Here is a 22,075-nt window from a genome sequence, read left to right as displayed (position 1 = left end):
TGAAGTTGAGGTTGATTGTTATTTTATTTAACTGAAAAGTAGATGGTGCTGTTTAGTATTGGTGTGACAAAATGTGTTTAGAATTGACAATTATAGGCGTAGACCTCCCCCAACTCCATAGTTGCCTCCCCGACTTTTTAGGAAAACCTGTAGAGTGATTTGATGCTTTTAAAACTAGTGAAACTGCATTAAAAGGAGAAAGCGACTTTGACTGCGCTTCACATCTTGAAAAAGTCTCGTAGGGCCCTATTTTAACTGATTGAAACTGTCTGAAATGCAAGTGAGAAGCACAAAACGGACATGGCTTTGTGGGCGGATCTCTGGAGCTGTTGCTATTAAACCGGCGGATTAATTATTCTTGCACCCGACGCAAATCTAAAATGGGTTGGTCTGAATACCCGTAGGAGTATTTTGGGCGTAACATGCAATAAACCAATGAGAGTGTCATCTCCCATCCCCTTTAAGAGCATATGCGTGCATTTGAACCTGACGAGTTGATATTTTGACAGCGTGTTTGCAAAAAAATATTTTCAATCTCACTTTGTACTACAGCACTCACCGCATTTTCTGCAGGAAATGCATTTTCTAGTTATTGTTATTATTATTATTTTAACCCCTTTTGGATTTTTTTCCACAATCCACATCATCATCATAATATTTCAATTAGGAAAATCGTTTGCATGTTTGTGCTGTGTATAGCCTACTGGTGTTTAAGCTTATGTTGCTGTTCCAACCTGCCATGGTACGTCAAAATGGCAAATCCAACTGCGCTATCAGCTAGTTCACTTAGACCAGGTCTTTTTCGTTCAGTTGCGCAACTGCTTTATCGATCTGTAAGATAGCACCATGTATAATTTGCACCATGTATCATTATCACACACCTCTGCTCTTCGCCGACAAACCTCTCAAGGTGAAAGAATGGCAAATAAAAATAATATAAATAATTCTTTGCAAGCTCCTAAACATATGTTGTTACTCAAGGTAGCAAATATTCTAAAGTGCTGTCAAAACTTGTGATTTTTCCAAAAGCTCAAGGCGAATGCAGATGAATATGGAGGCTGTTGGATTTATATTTTTTGGTAAGCCTTGATTTTAAATAATTGTTAAACGAAGCATAAATTATAAAATGAAGGACACTAAAATATATAAATGCATTTTGTGTATTGAAATCTTTCTGTTATTGAGACCTGATACTATGGGCAAAAGTATTAAAAACAATAAAAAAAAGAAATAATTATTTTTATTCTGTAAAAACTCTTCCTCCACAAAACTAGTACTAACCATAATGACCAAAAATGGAGGACAAGTGACTGCAGCAACCTCAACGACAATTGCAAGCCAAACTATGACAACTGCTGCACCAACGACAATTGCAACACCAGCAACAACAGCTGCAGCACAGACTACAACTGCAGAAACAACAACAACTGCTTTAACAACATCGACAACTGCTGCACCAACGACAACAACTGCTGCACCAACGACAACTGCTGCACCAACGACAGCAACTGCAGCACCAGCAGCAACTGCTGCAACAACGACGACAATTGTAGCAGCAACAACAACTCCTGCTGCACCAACAACAACGGCTGCACAAACAACTACAACTGCTGTACCAATGACAACTGCTGCACCAATAACGTCAACTGCAGCACCAACAATTACAATTTCTGCACCAACAACGAAAACTGCAGCACCAACGACGACAACTGCTGCACCAACAACGACAACTGCTGCACCAACAACGACAACTGCAGCACCAACAACGACAACTGCTGCACCAACTACGACAACTGCTGAACCAACTACGACAACCGTTGCACCAATAACGACAACTGCTGCACCTATAACAACAAGTGCTGCACCAACAACAACTGCTGCACCAACGACTACAACAGCTTCACCAACAACAACAACTGCAGCACCAACAACAACAACTGCTGCACCAACAACGACAACTGTTGCACCAACAACGACAACTGCTGCACCAACAAAGACAACTGTTGCACCAACAACGACAACTGCTGCAACAACAACGACAACTGCTGCACCTACAACGACAACTGCTGCACCGACGACTACAACTGCTGCAAAAACAACTACATCTGCTTCACCAACAACGACGACTGCAGCACCAACAACTGTCACACCAACAACGACAATTGCTGCACCAACAACAACAACTGCAGCACCAACAATAACAACTGCAGCACCAACAACAACTGCTCCACCAACAACGACAACTGCTGTACCAACGACAACTGGTGCAACAACAACAACAACTGCTGCAACAACAACGACAACTGGTGCACCAACAACAACAACTGCTGCACCAACAACGACAACTGCTGCACCAACAACGACAACTGCTGCACCAACAACGACAACTGCTGCACCAATAACGACAACTGCTGCACCTATAACAACAACTGCTGCACCAACAACTGCTGCACCAACGACTACAACAGCTGCACCAACAACTACATCTGCTTCACCAACAAAGACAACTGCAGCACCAACAACGACAACTGCTGCAACAACAACGACAACTGCTGCACCTACAACGACAACTGTTGCACCGACGACTACAACTGCTGCAAAAACATCTACGTCTGCTTTACCAACAACGACGACTGCAGCGCCAACAACTGTCACACCAACAACGACAATTGCTGCACAAACAACAACAACTGCAGCACCAACAACGACAACTGCTGCACCAACAACAACAACTGCTGCACCAACAACAACAACTGCTGCACCAACAACAACTACAGCACCAACAACGACAACTGCTGCACCAACAACAACAACTGCTGCACCAACTACAACTGCTGCACCAACAACAACTGCTGCACCAACAACGACAACTGCAGCACCAACAACGACAACTGCAGTACAAACAACAACTGTCACACAAACAGCGACAACTGCTGCACCAACAACTGCTGCACCAACAACAACAACTGCTGCACCAACAACAACTGCAGCACCAACAACAACAACTGCTGCACCAACAACGACAACTGCTGCACCAACAACGACAACTGCAGTACAAACAACAACTGTCACACAAACAGCGACAACTGCTGCAACAACAACAACTGCTGCACCAACAACAACAACTGCTGCACCAACAACAACTGCTGCACCAACAACGACAACTGCTGCACCAACAACAACAACTGCTGCACCAACTACGACAACTGCTGCAACAACAACATCTGCTTCACCAACAACGACAACTGCAGCACCAACAACTGCCACACCAACAACAACAACTGCTGCACCAACTACGACAACTGCTGCACCAACAACAACTGCTGCACCAACAACAACAACTGCTGCACCAACAACGACAATTTTTGCACCAACAACGACAACTGCTGCACCAACAACAACAACTGCTGCACCAACTACGACAACTGCTGCACCAACAACTGCTGCAGCAACAACAACTGCTGCACCAACAACGACAACTGCTGCACCAACAACAACAACTGCTGCACCAACTACGACAACTGCTGCACCAACAACTGCAGCACCAACAACCGTCGTACCAACAACAACAACTGCTGCACCGACGACTACAACTGCTGCACCAACAACAACAACAGCTGCACCAAGTACGACAACGGCTGAACCAACTACGACAACTGCTGAACCAACAACGACAACTTATGAACCTACAACGACAACTGCTTTACCAACGACAACTGCTGCACCTACAACGACAACTGCTGCAATAACAACAACAGCTGCTCCGACGACTACAACTGCTGCAACAACAACAACAGCTGCTCAGACGACTACAACTGCTGCAACAACAACTACATCTGTGTCACCAACAACGACAACTGCTGCACCAACAACAACTGCTGCACCAACTACGACAACTGCTGCACCAACAACAACTGCTGCACCAACAACGACAACTGCTGCACCAACAACAACAGCTGCTGCACCAACAACTGCTGCACCAACAACGACAACTGCAGCACCAACAACGACAACTGCTGCACCAACAACAACAACTGCTGCACCAACAACAACAACTGCTGCACCAACTACGACAACTGCTGCAACAACAACATCTGCTTCACCAACTACGACAACTGCTGCACCAACAACTGCTGCACCAACAACAACTGCAGCACCAACAACTGCTGCACCAACAACGACAACTTTTGCACCAACAACGACAACTGCTGCACCAACAACAACAACTGCTGCACCAACAACAACTGCTGCACCAACAACGACAACTGCTGCACCAACAACAACTGCTGCACCAACAACAACAACTGCTGCACCAACAACAACTGCAGCACCAACAACGACAACTGCTGCACCAACAACAACAACTGCTGCACCAACAACAACTGCAGCACCAACAACGACAACTGCTGCACCAACAACAACAACTGCTGCACCAACTACGACAACTGCTGCACCAACAACAACTGCTGCACCAACAACGACAACTGCAGCACCAACAACTGTCACACCAACAACAACAACTGCTGCACCGACGACTACAACTGCCACACCAACTACGACAACTTTTGCACCAACAACGACAACTGCTGCACCAACAACAACAACTGCTGCACCAACTACGACAACTGCTGCACCAACAACTGCTGCAGCAACAACAACTGCTGCACCAACAACAACAACTGCTGCACCAACAACGACAACTGCTGCACCAACAACGACAACTGCAGTACAAACAACAACTGTCACACAAACAGCGACAACTGCTGCAACAACAACAACTGCTGCACCAACAACAACAACTGCTGCACCAACAACAACTGCTGCACCAACAACGACAACTGCTGCACCAACAACAACAACTGCTGCACCAACTACGACAACTGCTGCAACAACAACATCTGCTTCACCAACAACGACAACTGCAGCACCAACAACTGCCACACCAACAACAACAACTGCTGCACCAACTACGACAACTGCTGCACCAACAACAACTGCTGCACCAACAACAACAACTGCTGCACCAACAACGACAATTTTTGCACCAACAACGACAACTGCTGCACCAACAACAACAACTGCTGCACCAACTACGACAACTGCTGCACCAACAACTGCTGCAGCAACAACAACTGCTGCACCAACAACGACAACTGCTGCACCAACAACAACAACTGCTGCACCAACTACGACAACTGCTGCACCAACAACTGCAGCACCAACAACCGTCGTACCAACAACAACAACTGCTGCACCGACGACTACAACTGCTGCACCAACAACAACAACAGCTGCACCAAGTACGACAACGGCTGAACCAACTACGACAACTGCTGAACCAACAACGACAACTTATGAACCTACAACGACAACTGCTTTACCAACGACAACTGCTGCACCTACAACGACAACTGCTGCAATAACAACAACAGCTGCTCCGACGACTACAACTGCTGCAACAACAACAACAGCTGCTCAGACGACTACAACTGCTGCAACAACAACTACATCTGTGTCACCAACAACGACAACTGCTGCACCAACAACAACTGCTGCACCAACTACGACAACTGCTGCACCAACAACAACTGCTGCACCAACAACGACAACTGCTGCACCAACAACAACAGCTGCTGCACCAACAACTGCTGCACCAACAACGACAACTGCAGCACCAACAACGACAACTGCTGCACCAACAACAACAACTGCTGCACCAACAACAACAACTGCTGCACCAACTACGACAACTGCTGCAACAACAACATCTGCTTCACCAACTACGACAACTGCTGCACCAACAACTGCTGCACCAACAACAACTGCAGCACCAACAACTGCTGCACCAACAACGACAACTTTTGCACCAACAACGACAACTGCTGCACCAACAACAACAACTGCTGCACCAACAACAACTGCTGCACCAACAACGACAACTGCTGCACCAACAACAACTGCTGCACCAACAACAACAACTGCTGCACCAACAACAACTGCAGCACCAACAACGACAACTGCTGCACCAACAACAACAACTGCTGCACCAACAACAACTGCAGCACCAACAACGACAACTGCTGCACCAACAACAACAACTGCTGCACCAACTACGACAACTGCTGCACCAACAACAACTGCTGCACCAACAACGACAACTGCAGCACCAACAACTGTCACACCAACAACAACAACTGCTGCACCGACGACTACAACTGCCACACCAACTACGACAACTTTTGCACCAACAACGACAACTGCTGCACCAACAACAACAACTGCTGCACCAACTACGACAACTGCTGCACCAACAACTGCTGCAGCAACAACAACTGCTGCACCAACTACGACAACTGCTGCACCAACAACTGCAGCACCAACAACCGTCGTACCAACAACAACAACTGCTGCACCGACGACTACAACTGCTGCACCAACAACAACAACAGCTGCACCAAGTACGACAACGGCTGAACCAACTACGACAACTGCTGAACCAACAACGACAACTGATGAACCTACAACGACAACTGCTTTACCAACGACAACTGCTGCACCTACAACGACAACTGCTGCAATAACAACAACAGCTGCTCCGACGACTACAACTGCTGCAACAACAACAACAGCTGCTCAGACGACTACAACTGCTGCAACAACAACTACATCTGTGTCACCAACAACGACAACTGCTGCACCAACAACAACTGCTGCACCAACTACGACAACTGCTGCACCAACAACTGCTGCACCAACAACAACTGCTGCACCAACAACGACAACTAATGCACCAACAACAACAGCTGCTGCACCAACAACTGCTGCACCAACAACGACAACTGCTGCACCAACAACAACAACTGCTGCACCAACTACGACAACTGCTGCACCAACAACGACAACTGCTGCACCAACAACAACAACTGCTGCACCAACTACGACAACTGCTGCACCAACAACTGCTGCACCAACAACGACAACTGCAGCACCAACAACGACAACTGCTGCACCAACAACAACTGCTGCACCAACAACGACAACTGCAGCACCAACAACGACAACTGCAGTACAAACAACAACTGTCACACAAACAGCGACAACTGCTGCACCAACAACAACTGCTGCACCAACAACAACAACTGTTGCACCAACAACAACTGCAGCACCAACAACAACAACTGCTGCACCAACAACAACTGCTGCACCAACAACGACAACTGCTGCACCAACAACAACAACTGCTGCACCAACAACAACTGCAGCACCAACAACGACAACTGCTGCACCAACAACAACAACTGCTGCACCAACAACAACAACTGCTGCACCAACAACAACTGCAGCACCAACAACGACAACTGCTGCACCAACAACAACAACTGCTGCACCAACAACTGTCACACCAACAACAACAACTGCTGCACCGATGACTACAACTGCCACACCAACAACGACAACTGCTGCAATAACAACAACAGCTGCTCCGACGACTACAACTGCTGCAACAACAACAACTGCTGCAACAACAATAACAACTGCAGCACCAACAACAACAACTGCTGCACCTACAACGACAACTGCTGCACCAACAACAACTGCAGCACCAACAACAACAACTGCTGCACCAACAATGACAACTTTTGCACCAACAACGACAACTGCTGCACCAACAACAACAACTGCTGCACCAACTACGACAACTGCTGCACCAACAACAACTGCTGCACCAACAACGACAACTGCAGCACCAACAACGACAACTGCAGTACAAACAACAACTGTCACACAAACAGCGACAACTGCTGCACCAACAACAACAACTGCTGCACCAACTACAACAACTGCTGCACCAACAACTGCTGCACCAACAACGACAACTGCAGCACCAACTACGACAACTGCTGCACCAACAACAACTGCTGCACCAACAACGACAACTGCAGCACCAACAACGACAACTGCAGTACAAACAACAACTGTCACACAAACAGCGACAACTGCTGCACCAACAACAACTGCTGCACCAACAACAACAACTGTTGCACCAACAACAACTGCAGCACCAACAACAACAACTGCTGCACCAACAACAACTGCTGCACCAACAACGACAACTGCTGCACCAACAACAACAGCTGCTGCACCAACAACGACAACTGCAGTACAAACAACAACTGTCACACAAACAACAACAACTGCTGCACCGACGACTACAACTGCCACACCAACAACAACAACTGCTGCACCAACTACGACAACTGCTGCACCAACAACAACTGCTGCACCAACAACAACAACTGCTGCACCAACAACGACAACTTTTGCACCAACAACGACAACTGCTGCACCAACAACAACAACTGCTGCACCAACTACGACAACTGCTGCACCAACAACTGCTGCACCAACAACAACTGCTGCACCAACAACGACAACTGCTGCACCAACAACTACAACTGCTGCACCAACTACGACAACTGCTGCACCAAAAACTGCAGCACCAACAACCGTCGTACCAACAACAACAACTGCTGCACCGACGACTACAACTGCTGCACCAACAACAACAACAGCTGCACCAAGTACGACAACGGCTGAACCAACTACGACAACTGCTGAATCAACAACGACAACTGATGCACCTACAACGACAACTGCTTTACCAACAACGACAACTGCTGCACCTACAACGACTACTGCTGCAATAACAACAACATCTGCTCCGACGACTACAACTGCTGCAACAACCACAACAGCTGCTCAGACGACTACAACTGCTGCAACAACAACTACATCTGTGTCACCAACAACGACAACTGCTGCACCAACAACAACTTCTGCACCAACTACGACAACTGCTGCACCAACAACTGCTGCACCAACAACAACTGCTGCACCAACAACGACAACTGCTGCACCAACAACAACAACTGCTGCACCAACAACTGCTGCACCAACTACGACAACTGCTGCACCAACAACGACAACTGCTGCACCAACAACAACAACTGCTGCACCAACTACGACAACTGCTGCACCAACAACGACAACTGCTGCACCAACAACAAAAACTGCTGCACCAACTACGACAACTGCTGCACCAACAACTGCTGCACCAACAACGACAACTGCAGCACCAACAACGACAACTGCTGCACCAACAACTACTGCTGCACCAACAACGACAACTGCAGCACCAACAACAACAACTGCAGTACAAACAACAACTGTCACACAAACAGCGACAACTGCTGCACCGACAACAACTGCTGCACCAACAACAACAACTGCTGCACCAACAACAACTGCAGCACCAACAACTGCTGCACCAACAACGACAACTTTTGCACCAACAACGACAACTGCTGCACCAACAACAACAACTGCTGCACCAACTACGACAACTGCTGCACCAACAACAACTGCAGCACCAACAACAACTGCAGCACCAACAACGACAACTGCTGCACCAACAACAACTGCTGCACCAACAACAACAACTGCTGCACCAACAACAACTGCAGCACCAACAACAACAACTGCTGCACCAACAACTGCTGCACCAACAACAACAACTGCTGCACCAACAACAACTGCAGCACCAACAACGACAACTGCTGCACCAACAACAACAACTGCTGCACCAACTACGACAACTGCTGCACCAACAACAACTGCTGCACCAACAACTGTCACACCAACAACAACAACTGCTGCACCGATGACTACAACTGCCACACCAACAACGACAACTGCTGCAATAACAACAACAGCTGCTCCGACGACTACAACTGCTGCAACAACAACATCTGCTTCACCAACAATGACAACTGCAGCACCGACGACTACAACTGCTGCACCAACAACGGCAACTGCTGCACCAACAACAACAACTGCTGCACCGACGACTACAACTGCTGCACCAACTACGACAACTGCTGCACCAACAACTGCTGCACCAACAACAACTGCTGCACCAACAACGACAACTGCTGCACCAACAACAACAACTGCTGCACCAACAACAACTGCTGCACCAACAACGACAACTGCTGCACCAACAACAACAACTGCTGCACCAACTACGACAACTGCTGCACCAACAACTGCTGCACCAACAACAACTGCAGCACCAACAACGACAACTGATGCACCAACAACAACAACTGCTGCACCAACAAGTGCAGCACCAACAACCGTCGTACCAACAACAACTGCTGCACCGACGACTACATCTGCTGCACCAAGTACGACAACGGCTGAACCAACTACTACAACTGCTGAACCAACAACGACAACTGATGCACCTACAACGACAACTGCTTTACCAACAACGACAACTGCTGCACCTACAACGACAACTGCTGCAATAACAACAACAGCTGCTCCGACGACTACAACTGCTGCAACAACAACAACAGCTGCTCAGACGACTACAACTGCTGCAACAACAACTACATCTGTGTCACCAACAACGACAACTGCTGCACCAACAACAACTGCTGCACCAACTACGACAACTGCTGCACCAACAACTGCTGCACCAACAACAACTGCTGCACCAACAACGACAACTGCTGCACCAACTACGACAACTGCTGCACCAACAACTGCTGCACCAACAACGACAACTGCAGCACCAACAACGACAACTGCTGCACCAACAACAACTGCTGCACCAACAACGACAACTGCAGCACCAACAACAACAACTGCAGTACAAACAACAACTGTCACACAAACAGCGACAACTGCTGCACCAACAACAACTGCTGCACCAACAACAACAACTGCTGCACCAACAACAACTGCAGCACCAACAACTGCTGCACCAACAACGACAACTTTTGCACCAACAACGACAATTGCTGCACCAACAACAACAACTGCTGCACCAACTACGACAACTGCTGCACCAACAACAACTGCAGCACCAACAACAACTGCAGCACCTACAACGACAACTGCTGCACCAACAACAACTGCTGCACCAACAACAACAACTGCTGCACCAACAACGACAACTGCTGCACCAACAACAACAACTGCTGCACCAACAACAACAACTGCTGCACCAACAACAACTGCAGCACCAACAACGACAACTGCTGCACCAACAACAACAACTGCTGCACCAACTACGACAACTGCTGCACCAACAACAACTGCTGCACCAACAACTGTCACACCAACAACAACAACTGCTGCACCGATGACTACAACTGCCACACCAACAACGACAACTGCTGCAATAACAACAACAGCTGCTCCGACGACTACAACTGCTGCAACAACAACATCTGCTTCACCAACAACGACAACTGCAGCACCGACGACTACAACTGCTGCACCAACAACGGCAACTGCTGCACCAACAACAACAACTGCTGCACCGACGACTACAACTGCTGCACCAACAACGGCAACTGCTGCACCAACAACAACAACTGCTGCACCAACTACGACAACTGCTGCACCAACAACTGCTGCACCAACAACGACAACTGCAGCACCAACAACGACAACTTTTGCACCAACAACGACAACTGCTGCACGAACTACGACAACTTCTGCTCCAACAACGACAACTGCTGCACCAACAACAACAACTGCTGCACCAACAACAACTGCAGCACCAACAACGACAACTGCTGCACCAACAACAACTGCTGCACCAACAACAACAACTGCTTCACCAACAACGACAACTGCAGCACCAACAACTGTCACACCAACAACAACAACTGCTGCACCAACAACGACAACTTTTGCACCAACAACGACAACTGCTGCACCAACTACGACAACTGCTGCACCAACAACGACAACTGCTGCACCAACAACAACAACTGCTGCACCAACTACGACAACTGCTGCACCAACAACAACAACTGCTGCACCAACTACGACAACTGCTGCACCAACAACAACTGCTGCACCAACAACGACAACTGCAGCACCGACAACGACAACTGCAGTACAAACAACAACTGTCACACAAACAGCGACAACTGCTGCACCAACAACAACTGCTGCACCAACAACAACAACTGCTGCACCAACAACAACTGCAGCACCAACAACAACAACTGCTGCACCAACAACAACTGCTGCACCAACAACGACAACTGCTGCACCAACAACAACAACTGCTGCACCAACTACGACAACTGCTGCACCAACAACGACAACTGCAGTAGAAACAACAACTGTCACACAAACAACAACAACTGCTGCACCGACGACTACAACTGCCACACCAACAACAACAACTGCTGCACCAACTACGACAACTGCTGCACCAACAACAACTGCTGCACCAACAACAACAACTGCTGCACCAACAACGAAAACTTTTGCACCAACAACGACAACTGCTGCACCAACAACAACTGCTGCTGCACCAACTACGACAACTGCTGCACCAACAACTGCTGCACCAACAACAACTGCTGCACCAACAACGACAACTGCTGCACCAACAACAACAACTGCTGCACCAACTACGACAACTGCTGCACCAACAACTGCAGCACCAACAACCGTCGTACAAACAACAACAACTGCTGCACCGACGACTACATCTGCTGCACCAAGTACGACAACGGCTGAACCAACTACGACAACTGCTGAACCAACAACGACAACTGATGCACCTACAACGACAACTGCTTTACCAACAACGACAACTGCTGCACCTACAACGACAACTGCTGCAATAACAACAACAGCTGCTCCGACGACTACAACTGCTGCAACAACAACAACAGCTGCTCAGACGACTACAACTGCTGCAACAACAACTACATCTGTGTCACCAACAACGACAACTGCTGCACCAACAACAACTGCTGCACCAACTACGACAACTGCTGCACCAACAATTGCTGCACCAACAACAACTGCTGCACCAACAACGACAACTGCTGCACCAACAACAACAACTGCTGCACCAACAACTGCTGCACCAACAACGACAACTGCAGCACCAACAACGACAACTGCAGCACCAACAACGACAACTGCTGCACCAACTACGACAAGTGCTGCACCAACAACGACAACTGCTGCACCAACAACGACAACTGCTGCACCAACAACAACAACTGCTGCACCAACTACGACAACTGCTGCACCAACAACTGCTGCACCAACAACGACAACTGCTGCACCAACAACAACTGCTGCACCAACAACGACAACTGCAGCACCAACAACGACAACTGCAGTACAAACAACAACTGTCACACAAACAGCGACAGCTGCTGCACCAACAACAACTACTGCACCAACAACAACAACTGCTGCACCAACAACAACTGCAGCACCAACAACTGCTGCACCAACAACGACAACTGTCACACAAACAGCGACAACTGCTGCACCAACAACAACAGCTGCTGCACCAACAACAACGACTGCTGCACCAACAACAACAACTGCTGCACCAACAACAACTGCAGCACCAACAACGACAACTGCTGCACCAACAACAACAACTGCTGCACCAACTACGACAACTGCTGCACCAACAACAACTGCTGCACCAACAACTGTCACACCAACAACAACAACAACTGCTGCACCGATGACTACAACTGCTGCAATAACAACAACAGCTGCTCCGACGACTACAACTGCTGCAACAACAACATCTGCTTCACCAACAATGACAACTGCAGCACCAACAACTGTCACACCAACAACAACAACTGTTGCACCAACAACTGCAGCACCAACAACGATAACTGCTGCACCAACAACAACAACTGCTGCACCAACTACGACAACTGCTGCACCAACAACTGCTGCACCAACAACGACAACTGCTGCACCAACAACGACAACTGCTGCACCAACTACGACAACTGCTGCACCAACAACAACAACTGCTGCACCAACAACTGCTGCACCAACAACAACTGCTGAACCAACAACGACAACTGCTGCACCAACAACAACAACTGCTGCACCAACTACGACAACTGCTGCACCAAAAACTGCTGCACCAACAACAACTGCAGCACCAACAACAACAACTGCTGCACCAACTACGACAACTGCTCCAACAACAACATCTGCTTCACCAACAACGACAACTGCAGCACCAACAACTGTCACACCAATAACAACAACTGCTGCACCGACGACTACAACTGCCACACCAACAACAACAACTGCTGCACCAACTACGAAAACTGCTGCACCAACAACAACTGCTGCACCAACAACAACAACTGCTGCACCAACAACAACTGCAGCACCAACAACAACAACTGCTGCACCAACAACGACAACTGCTGCACCAACAACAACAACTGCTGCACCAACTACGACAACTGCTGCACCAACAACAACTGCTGCACCAACAACGACAACTGCTGCACAAACAACAACAACTGCTGCACCAACAACAACTGCTGCACAAACAACAACAACTGCTGCACCAACTACGACAACTGCTGCACCAACAACAACTGCTGCACCAACAACAACTGCTGCACCAACAACGACAACTGCTGCACCAACAACAACAACTGCTGCACCAACTACGACAACTGCTGCACCAACAACAACAACTGCTAAACCAACTACGACAACTGCTGCACCAACAACTGCTGCACCAACAACAACTGCAGCACCAACAACAACAACTGCTGCACCAACAACAACAACTGCTGCACCAACAACGACAACTGCTGCATCAACAACTGCTGCACCACCAACAACTGCAGCACCAACAACAACAACTGCAGCACCAACAACTGTCACACCAACAACAACAACTGCTGCATCGACGACTACAACTGCTGCACCAACAACGACAACTGCTGCACCAACAACGACAACTGCAGCACCAACAACTGTCACACCAACAACAACTGCTGCACCGACGACTACAACTTCCACACCAACAACGACAACTGCTGCAATAACAACAACAGTTGCTCCGACGACTACAACTGCTGCTACAACAACATCTGCTTCACCAACAACGACAACTGCAGCACCAACAACTGTCACACCAACAACAACAACTGCTGCACCGACGACTACAACTGCTGCACCAACTACGACAACTGCTGCAGCAACAACTACAACTGCTACACCAACTACGACAACTGCTGCACCAACAACTGCTGCACCAACAACGACAACTGCAGCACCAACAACGACAACTGCAGTACAAACAACAACTGTCACACAAACAGCGACAACTGCTGCACCAACAACAACTGCTGCACCAACAACAACTGCAGCACCAACAACAACAACTGCAGCACCAACAACTGTCACACCAACAACAACTGCTGCACCGACGACTACAACTGCCACACCAACAACGACAACTGCTGCAATAACAACAACAGTTGCTCCGACGACTACAACTGCTGCAACAACAACATCTGCTTCACCAACAACGACAACTGCAGCACCAACAACTGTCACACCAACAACAACAACTGCTGCACCGACGACTACAACTGCTGCACCAACAACGACAACTGCTGCACCAACAACGACAACTGCTGCACCAACTACGACAAATGCTGCACCAACAACAACAACTGCTGCACCAACAACGACAACTGCTGCACCAACAACTGCAGCACCAACAACAACAACTGCAGCACGAACAACTGTCACACCAACAACAACTGCTGCACCGACGACTACAACTGCCACACCAACAACGACAACTGCTGCAATAACAACAACAGTTGCGCCGACGACTACAACTGCTGCAACAACAACATCTGCTTCACCAACAACGACAACTGCAGCACCAACAACTGTCACACCAACAACAACAACTGCTGCACCGACGACTACAACTGCTGCACCAACAACGACAACTGCTGCACCAACACCGACAACTGCTGCACCAACTACGACAACTGCTGCACCAACAACTGCTGCACCAACAACGACAACTGCAGCACCAACAACGACAACTGCAGTACAAACAGCAACTGTCACACAAACAGCGACAACTGCTGCACCAACAACAACTGCTGCACCAACAACAACAACTGCTGCACCAACAACAACTGCAGCACCAACAACGACAACTGCTGCACCAACAACAACAACTGCTGCACCAACAACAACAACTGCTGCACCAACAACAACTGCAGCACCAACAACGACAACTGCTGCACCAACAACGACAACTGCTGCACCAACAACAACTGCTGCACCAACAACGACAACTGCAGCACCAACAACGACAACTGCAGTACAAACAACAACTGTCACACAAACAGCGACAACTGCTGCACCAACAACAACTGCTGCACCAACAACAACAACTGCTGCACCAACAACAACTGCAGCACCAACAACGACAACTGCTGCACATACAACAACAACTGCTGCACCAACTACGACAACTGCTGCACCAACAACTGCTGCACCAACAACGACAACGTTTGCACCAACAACGACAACTGCTGCATCAACAACAACAACTGCTGCACCAACTACGACAACTGCTGCACCAACAACTGCTGCACCAACAACAACTGCAGCACCAACAACAACAACTGCTTCACCAACAACGACAACTGCAGCACCAACAACTGTCACACCAATAACAACAACTGCTGCACCGACGACTACAACTGCCACACCAACAACAACAACTGCTGCACCAACTACGACAACTGCTGCACCAACAACAACTGCTGCACCAACAACGACAACTGCTGCACCAACAACAACAACTTCTGCACCAACTTCGACAACTGCTGCACCAATAACAACAACTGCTGCACCAACTACGACAACTGCTGCACCAATAACAACAACTGCTGCACCGACGACTACAACTGCCACACCAACAACAACAACTGCTGCACCAATTACGACAACTGCTGCACCAACAACTGCTGCACAAACAACAACTGCTGCACCAACAACAACTGCTGCACCAACAACGACAACTGCTGCAACAACAACAACTGCTGCACCAACTACGACAACTGCTGCATCAACAACTGCTGCACCAACAACAACTGCAGCACCAACAACAACAACTGCTGCAATAACAACAACAGCTGCTCTGACGACTACAACTGCTGCAACAACAACGTCTGCTTCACCAACAACGACAACTGCAGCACCAACAACTGTCACACCAACAACAACAACTGCTGCACCAACAACAACAACTGCATCACCAACAACAACAACTGCTGCACCAACAACAACAACTGCAGCACCAACAACAACAACTGCTGCACCTACAACGACAACTGCTGCACCAACAACTGGTGCACCAACAACAACTGCTGCACCAACAACGACAACTGCTGCACCAACAACAACAACTGCTGCACCAACTACGACAACTGCTGCACCAACAACTGCTGCACCAACAACAACTGCTGCACCAACAACGACAACTGCTGCACCAACAACAACAACTGCTGCACCTACAACGACAACTGCTGCACCAACAACGACAACTGCTGCAATAACAACAGCTGCTCTGACGACTACAACTGCTGCAAGAACAACATCTGCTTCACCAACAACGACAACTGCAGCACCAACAACTGTCACACCAACAACAACAACTGCTGCACCAACACCAACAACTGCATCACCAACAACAACAACTGCTGCACCAACAACAACAACTGCAGCACCAACAACAACAACTGCTGCACCTACAACGACAACTGCTGCACCAACAACTGCTGCACCAACAACAACTGCTGCACCAACAACGACAACTGCTGCACCAACAACAACAACTGCTGCACCAACTACGACAACTGCTGCACCAACAACTGCTGCACCAACAACAACTGCTGCACCAACAACGACAACTGCTGCACCAACAACAACAACTGCTGCACCAACTACGACAACTGCTGCACCAACAACTGCTGTACCAACAACAACTGCAGCACCAACAACAACAACTGCTGCACCGACAACAACTGCAGCACCAACAACGACAACTGCTGCACCAACAACAACAACTGCTGCACCAACTACGACAACTGCTGCACCAACTACAACAACTGCTGCACCAACAACTGCTGCACCAACAACAACTGCAGCACCAACAACAACAACTGCTGCACCAACAACGACAACTTTTGCACCAACAACGACAACTGCTGCACCAACAACGACAACTTTTGCACCAACAACGACAACTGCTGCACCAACAACTGCTGCACCAACAACAACTGCAGCACCAACAACAACAACTGCTGCACCAACAACGACAACTGCTGCAGCAACAACTGCTGCACCAACAACAACAACTGCTGCACCAACTACGACAATTGCTGAACCAACTTTGACAACTGCTGCACCTGCAACGACAACTGCTGCACCAACTTTGACAACTGCTGCACCAACAACGACAACTGCTGAACCAACGACAACTGCTGCACCAACAACAACTTCTGCACCTACAACGACAACTGCTGCAATAACAACAACAGCTACTCCGACGACTACAACTGCTGCAACAACAACTACATCTGCTTCACCAACAACGACATCTGCAGCACCAACAACTGTCACACCAAGAACAACAACTGCTGCACCGACGACTACAACTGCCACACCAACAACAACAACTGCTGCCCCAACTTTGACAACTGCTGCACCAACAACAACTGATGCACCAACAACAACAACTGCTGCACCAACAACGACAACTTTTGCACCAACAACGACAACTGCTGCACCAACAACAACAACTGCAGCACCAACAACAACAACTGCTGCACCAACAACGACAACTGCTGCACCAACAACAACAACTGCAGCACCAACAACAACAACTGCTGCACCTACAACGACAACTGCTGCACCAACAAGAACAACTGCAGCACCAACAACAACAACTGCTGCACCTACAACGACAACTGCTGCACCAACTACGACAACTGCTGCACCAACAACTGCTGCACCAACAACAACTGCAGCACCAACAACAACAACTGCTGCACCAACAACAACTGCAGCACCAACAACAACAACTGCTGCACCAACAACAACTGCTGCACCAACAACGACAACTGCTGCACCAACAACAACAACTGCTGCACCAACTACGACAACTGCTGCATCAACCATGACCACTGATGGACCAACAGAGCCACTTCCAACAGATGTTGTTGTAGCCTCTTCTACTAATGTCTCAAGTACGTCTAACAATAGTGTTGCAATTTTAATCAGTAATACTTGCTATTGTGATTAATACTTTAACATCTTCTACAATGAGTAGAACATGGCACTTTCCTATTTAATCTTAGCAACCCCTAATGTTCTCTCTTCATCCTCATTAAATCAAATATGCTAATATTAAGTGAAGCATTAAGTTGATTTATAATCAGAAATGATTATATGAATACTAAATTGTCATAAAGGCTGCAGAGCTTAGTCAAACAACATTAATGAATAGTATAGATAAGTTGGAAGTATAGAGTGAAGCAAACCTAGTCATAGCATGAAAATTAAGTCAATGTTATCGTTCAAGCAAAAAATCATTATTCAAATACTAATTAATATGCAATGTAGACATTTTGGCTCTAACACAATTTGTTTGGTTCATTTAAAGCAACACCAACCACGGCTGGACCCATTACAAATAAAACTACACCTGGACCCAGTACACCTACACTTGGACCCACTACCAGTGCAGCTACACCTGATCCAACTACCACTTCAACTACACCTGGAACCACTACCACTTCAACTACACCTGGAACCACTACCACGACAAGTCAATCTGTACCAACTACAACAACACCTGTACCCATTGCAGCTACTACACCTGACTCTACAGAGTCTCCTGCAGCAGGCGAAGGCACTTTGGATTTAAATTTCAGTTTGAGACGCACATTTGAAAGCTCTTTGTCGGATTCTACTTCCCCAGCATATCGGGTGCTGGCTAATGAAGTCACAAGAGAGGTGAGATAATCATGTTTTGATTAAGTTTGCATTAGCCTTATATTTACAATACATCTTATATTCCATAATATACATGTTTTTAATTATTTACTTTAGGTCAACAGAGGCTTCAGATCCGTGTTTCCACGTACGTATTCCCGATGTCTAATACGGTCTTTCAGGTAAGCATTTCATTCTCTTCCTCAATTTAAATATTAATAATTAATTTGAAATTCCTGTTTTTATTCAACATTATTATTAGAAATAATACAATTTTGAAAATGTAATATATGATAAACTTGTAACCTCTTTTTTGTTGTCTTTCTATGTTTTTCTAGTAATGGCTCAATTCGTGTGAATATGACTCTGGTCTACCATAACCAATCAGTGGTTCCGAATGGATTGACGGCAGAACAGGTATTCATGAGTGTCGTAACCATGGGCATCACCAACCTCAACGTGGATGTTTCTACAATTAACGCAAGTAAGTTGAACACTAGAATTTAAAGCATTGCAGCATTAACCAATAGTGCTGGCTATTGTGATTAAAACATATCTGCTAACAGCATTAAAGAAATATGTTGTTTTAATCTTGGTAAATGTTCTCTCTTGATATTGTAGAAAAAATACAATATCTTTAAGTCAAGAATTGACTTAATTTATAATCAGAAGATTAGTCAGGATTTTTGCTTAAGCATTTTGAAATAACTGTTTAAATACTTATTCACATGTAATGCAGACATATGGGGTCTAACACAATGTGTTTGGTTACTTTAACAGCAACAATCACCTCAGGAGGACCCACTCTGAAAATGACCACCACAACTGCATTTTGTTTGCCTTTCTTCTTGACGGTCATCAAAGGACTGTTGTTCAGTTCATAGAACCCCCATGTCTTGTATTATGTGGAATGTGGAGTTACTTATTTATTATAATCTTTTGTTTTTATTATTCCAATAACCAATGAAATCAAGAACCAGAACCCTCCCCACATACCAGCTTGAGTTGGAGACTGAGTAAAACAACACTTTGAAGTTAATTTAAGCTTAATCGTTTTTCTGTAGCAGGGGCTACTGAAAGGGGCTCAGGGTCACAAATAGCCTAGCGCTTCCCATAAGACGTCTTAAGAGGGCTATACAGACCTAATAGAGAGCTGAACACATTTACACTGACTATCTCGGACCTGTGGGACTAGAGTTACTTTTATAGATGCACTTTTGTTCAATATCTCGGCTGCTATCAAATGGTTATATCTTCAAATTTAATAGGTTACAGTTCAATATGTATTGTTGAAAGGTTACTGCAAATAACTATATTTTATTTATATATTTAGCATTATAGTTTATGTTATGTTATGTCACTGATTCTGATGATGTTCCTTCAATAAAAACGTTACTAGAGAACCCCGGTCTACGTTTCTTCTTCTACCCACAAAAACACAACAGACTAGGCCATCCTGTTTTTGTGAGGCAGTTTATGTTCACCATTGCTTTTCCAAAAAGTGTGTTAGAAAGGTTTATTTTATGCATACATTATGTTTGATAAGATTATAAAGATAAAGATCAATAACGCCTCAAAGGTTTTTGAAGCGTAAAGAAAATCAATGAATTATAAGGTAGAAGAAAAAGATTTTCAAAAGACTACAATTATCAACATTGAGGGTTGAAGCCCTGAAGCATCAAGTGTATATATATATATATACATATATATAGGGTTAGGCAGAAATGGGAAACTGATCAGGAGTCAGGTCAGGCTGTGATGGTAGTGGACCCCCAACATCCTCGAGCATCTTGGCCAATTGGAAGGATAACCGAAACCTACCCTGGAAAGGATGGAAGGGTCCGCAGTGCTAAAGTCATCGTTAAGGACCGAGCATACATACGCCCTGTTTCCAGATTAATCCTCCTCCCGGAAATCACAAATTAAGTAACTAAAAAATGAAACGTATTTGCTGCACAAATCCGGGGGCGGCTGTTAGAAACTGCAGGTGCATTGCAAACAAATTAAAAGTATTTGCTGCACAAATCTGGGGGCGGCTGTTGGAAACTGCAGGTGAATTTCACTCCACCTCGCCTCTACAAGAGACACCAATTGGTTATTTAGTATACTGGCTGGCTCCTCCCACTATAAATAGAGTCCTAGTGAGGCCTTC

The 22,075-nt window shown here is 46.9% G+C and overlaps 1 protein-coding gene and 1 long non-coding RNA gene across 2 annotated transcripts; both read left to right on the top strand.

The window, feature by feature from the left end:
• Positions 1–1,295: 1,295 nt before the first annotated feature.
• Positions 1,296–19,685, top strand: LOC307071334 (uncharacterized protein; the record flags this gene model as incomplete). Its single annotated transcript, XM_079730320.1, has 4 exons — positions 1,296–1,306; positions 1,858–2,089; positions 2,315–2,509; positions 19,671–19,685. 4 exons carry the CDS (start codon positions 1,296–1,298, stop codon positions 19,683–19,685), a joined length of 453 nt encoding a protein of 150 aa, XP_079586446.1.
• Positions 19,686–19,713: 28 nt separating this feature from the next.
• LOC307070990 lies at positions 19,714–20,841 on the top strand. The gene is made up of 4 exons (XR_013811606.1): positions 19,714–19,944; positions 20,041–20,105; positions 20,262–20,407; positions 20,704–20,841. It is a non-coding gene; the product is annotated as an uncharacterized lncRNA (long non-coding RNA).
• Positions 20,842–22,075: the final 1,234 nt, after the last annotated feature.

This window comes from Pollachius pollachius (genome assembly GCF_949987615.1).
Source record: "Pollachius pollachius genome assembly, chromosome: 2".
Lineage (NCBI taxonomy): Eukaryota > Metazoa > Chordata > Actinopteri > Gadiformes > Gadidae > Pollachius > Pollachius pollachius.
The sequence above is the reverse complement of the archived record's forward strand: the minus strand, read 5'-3'. Positions and strand labels throughout refer to the sequence as shown.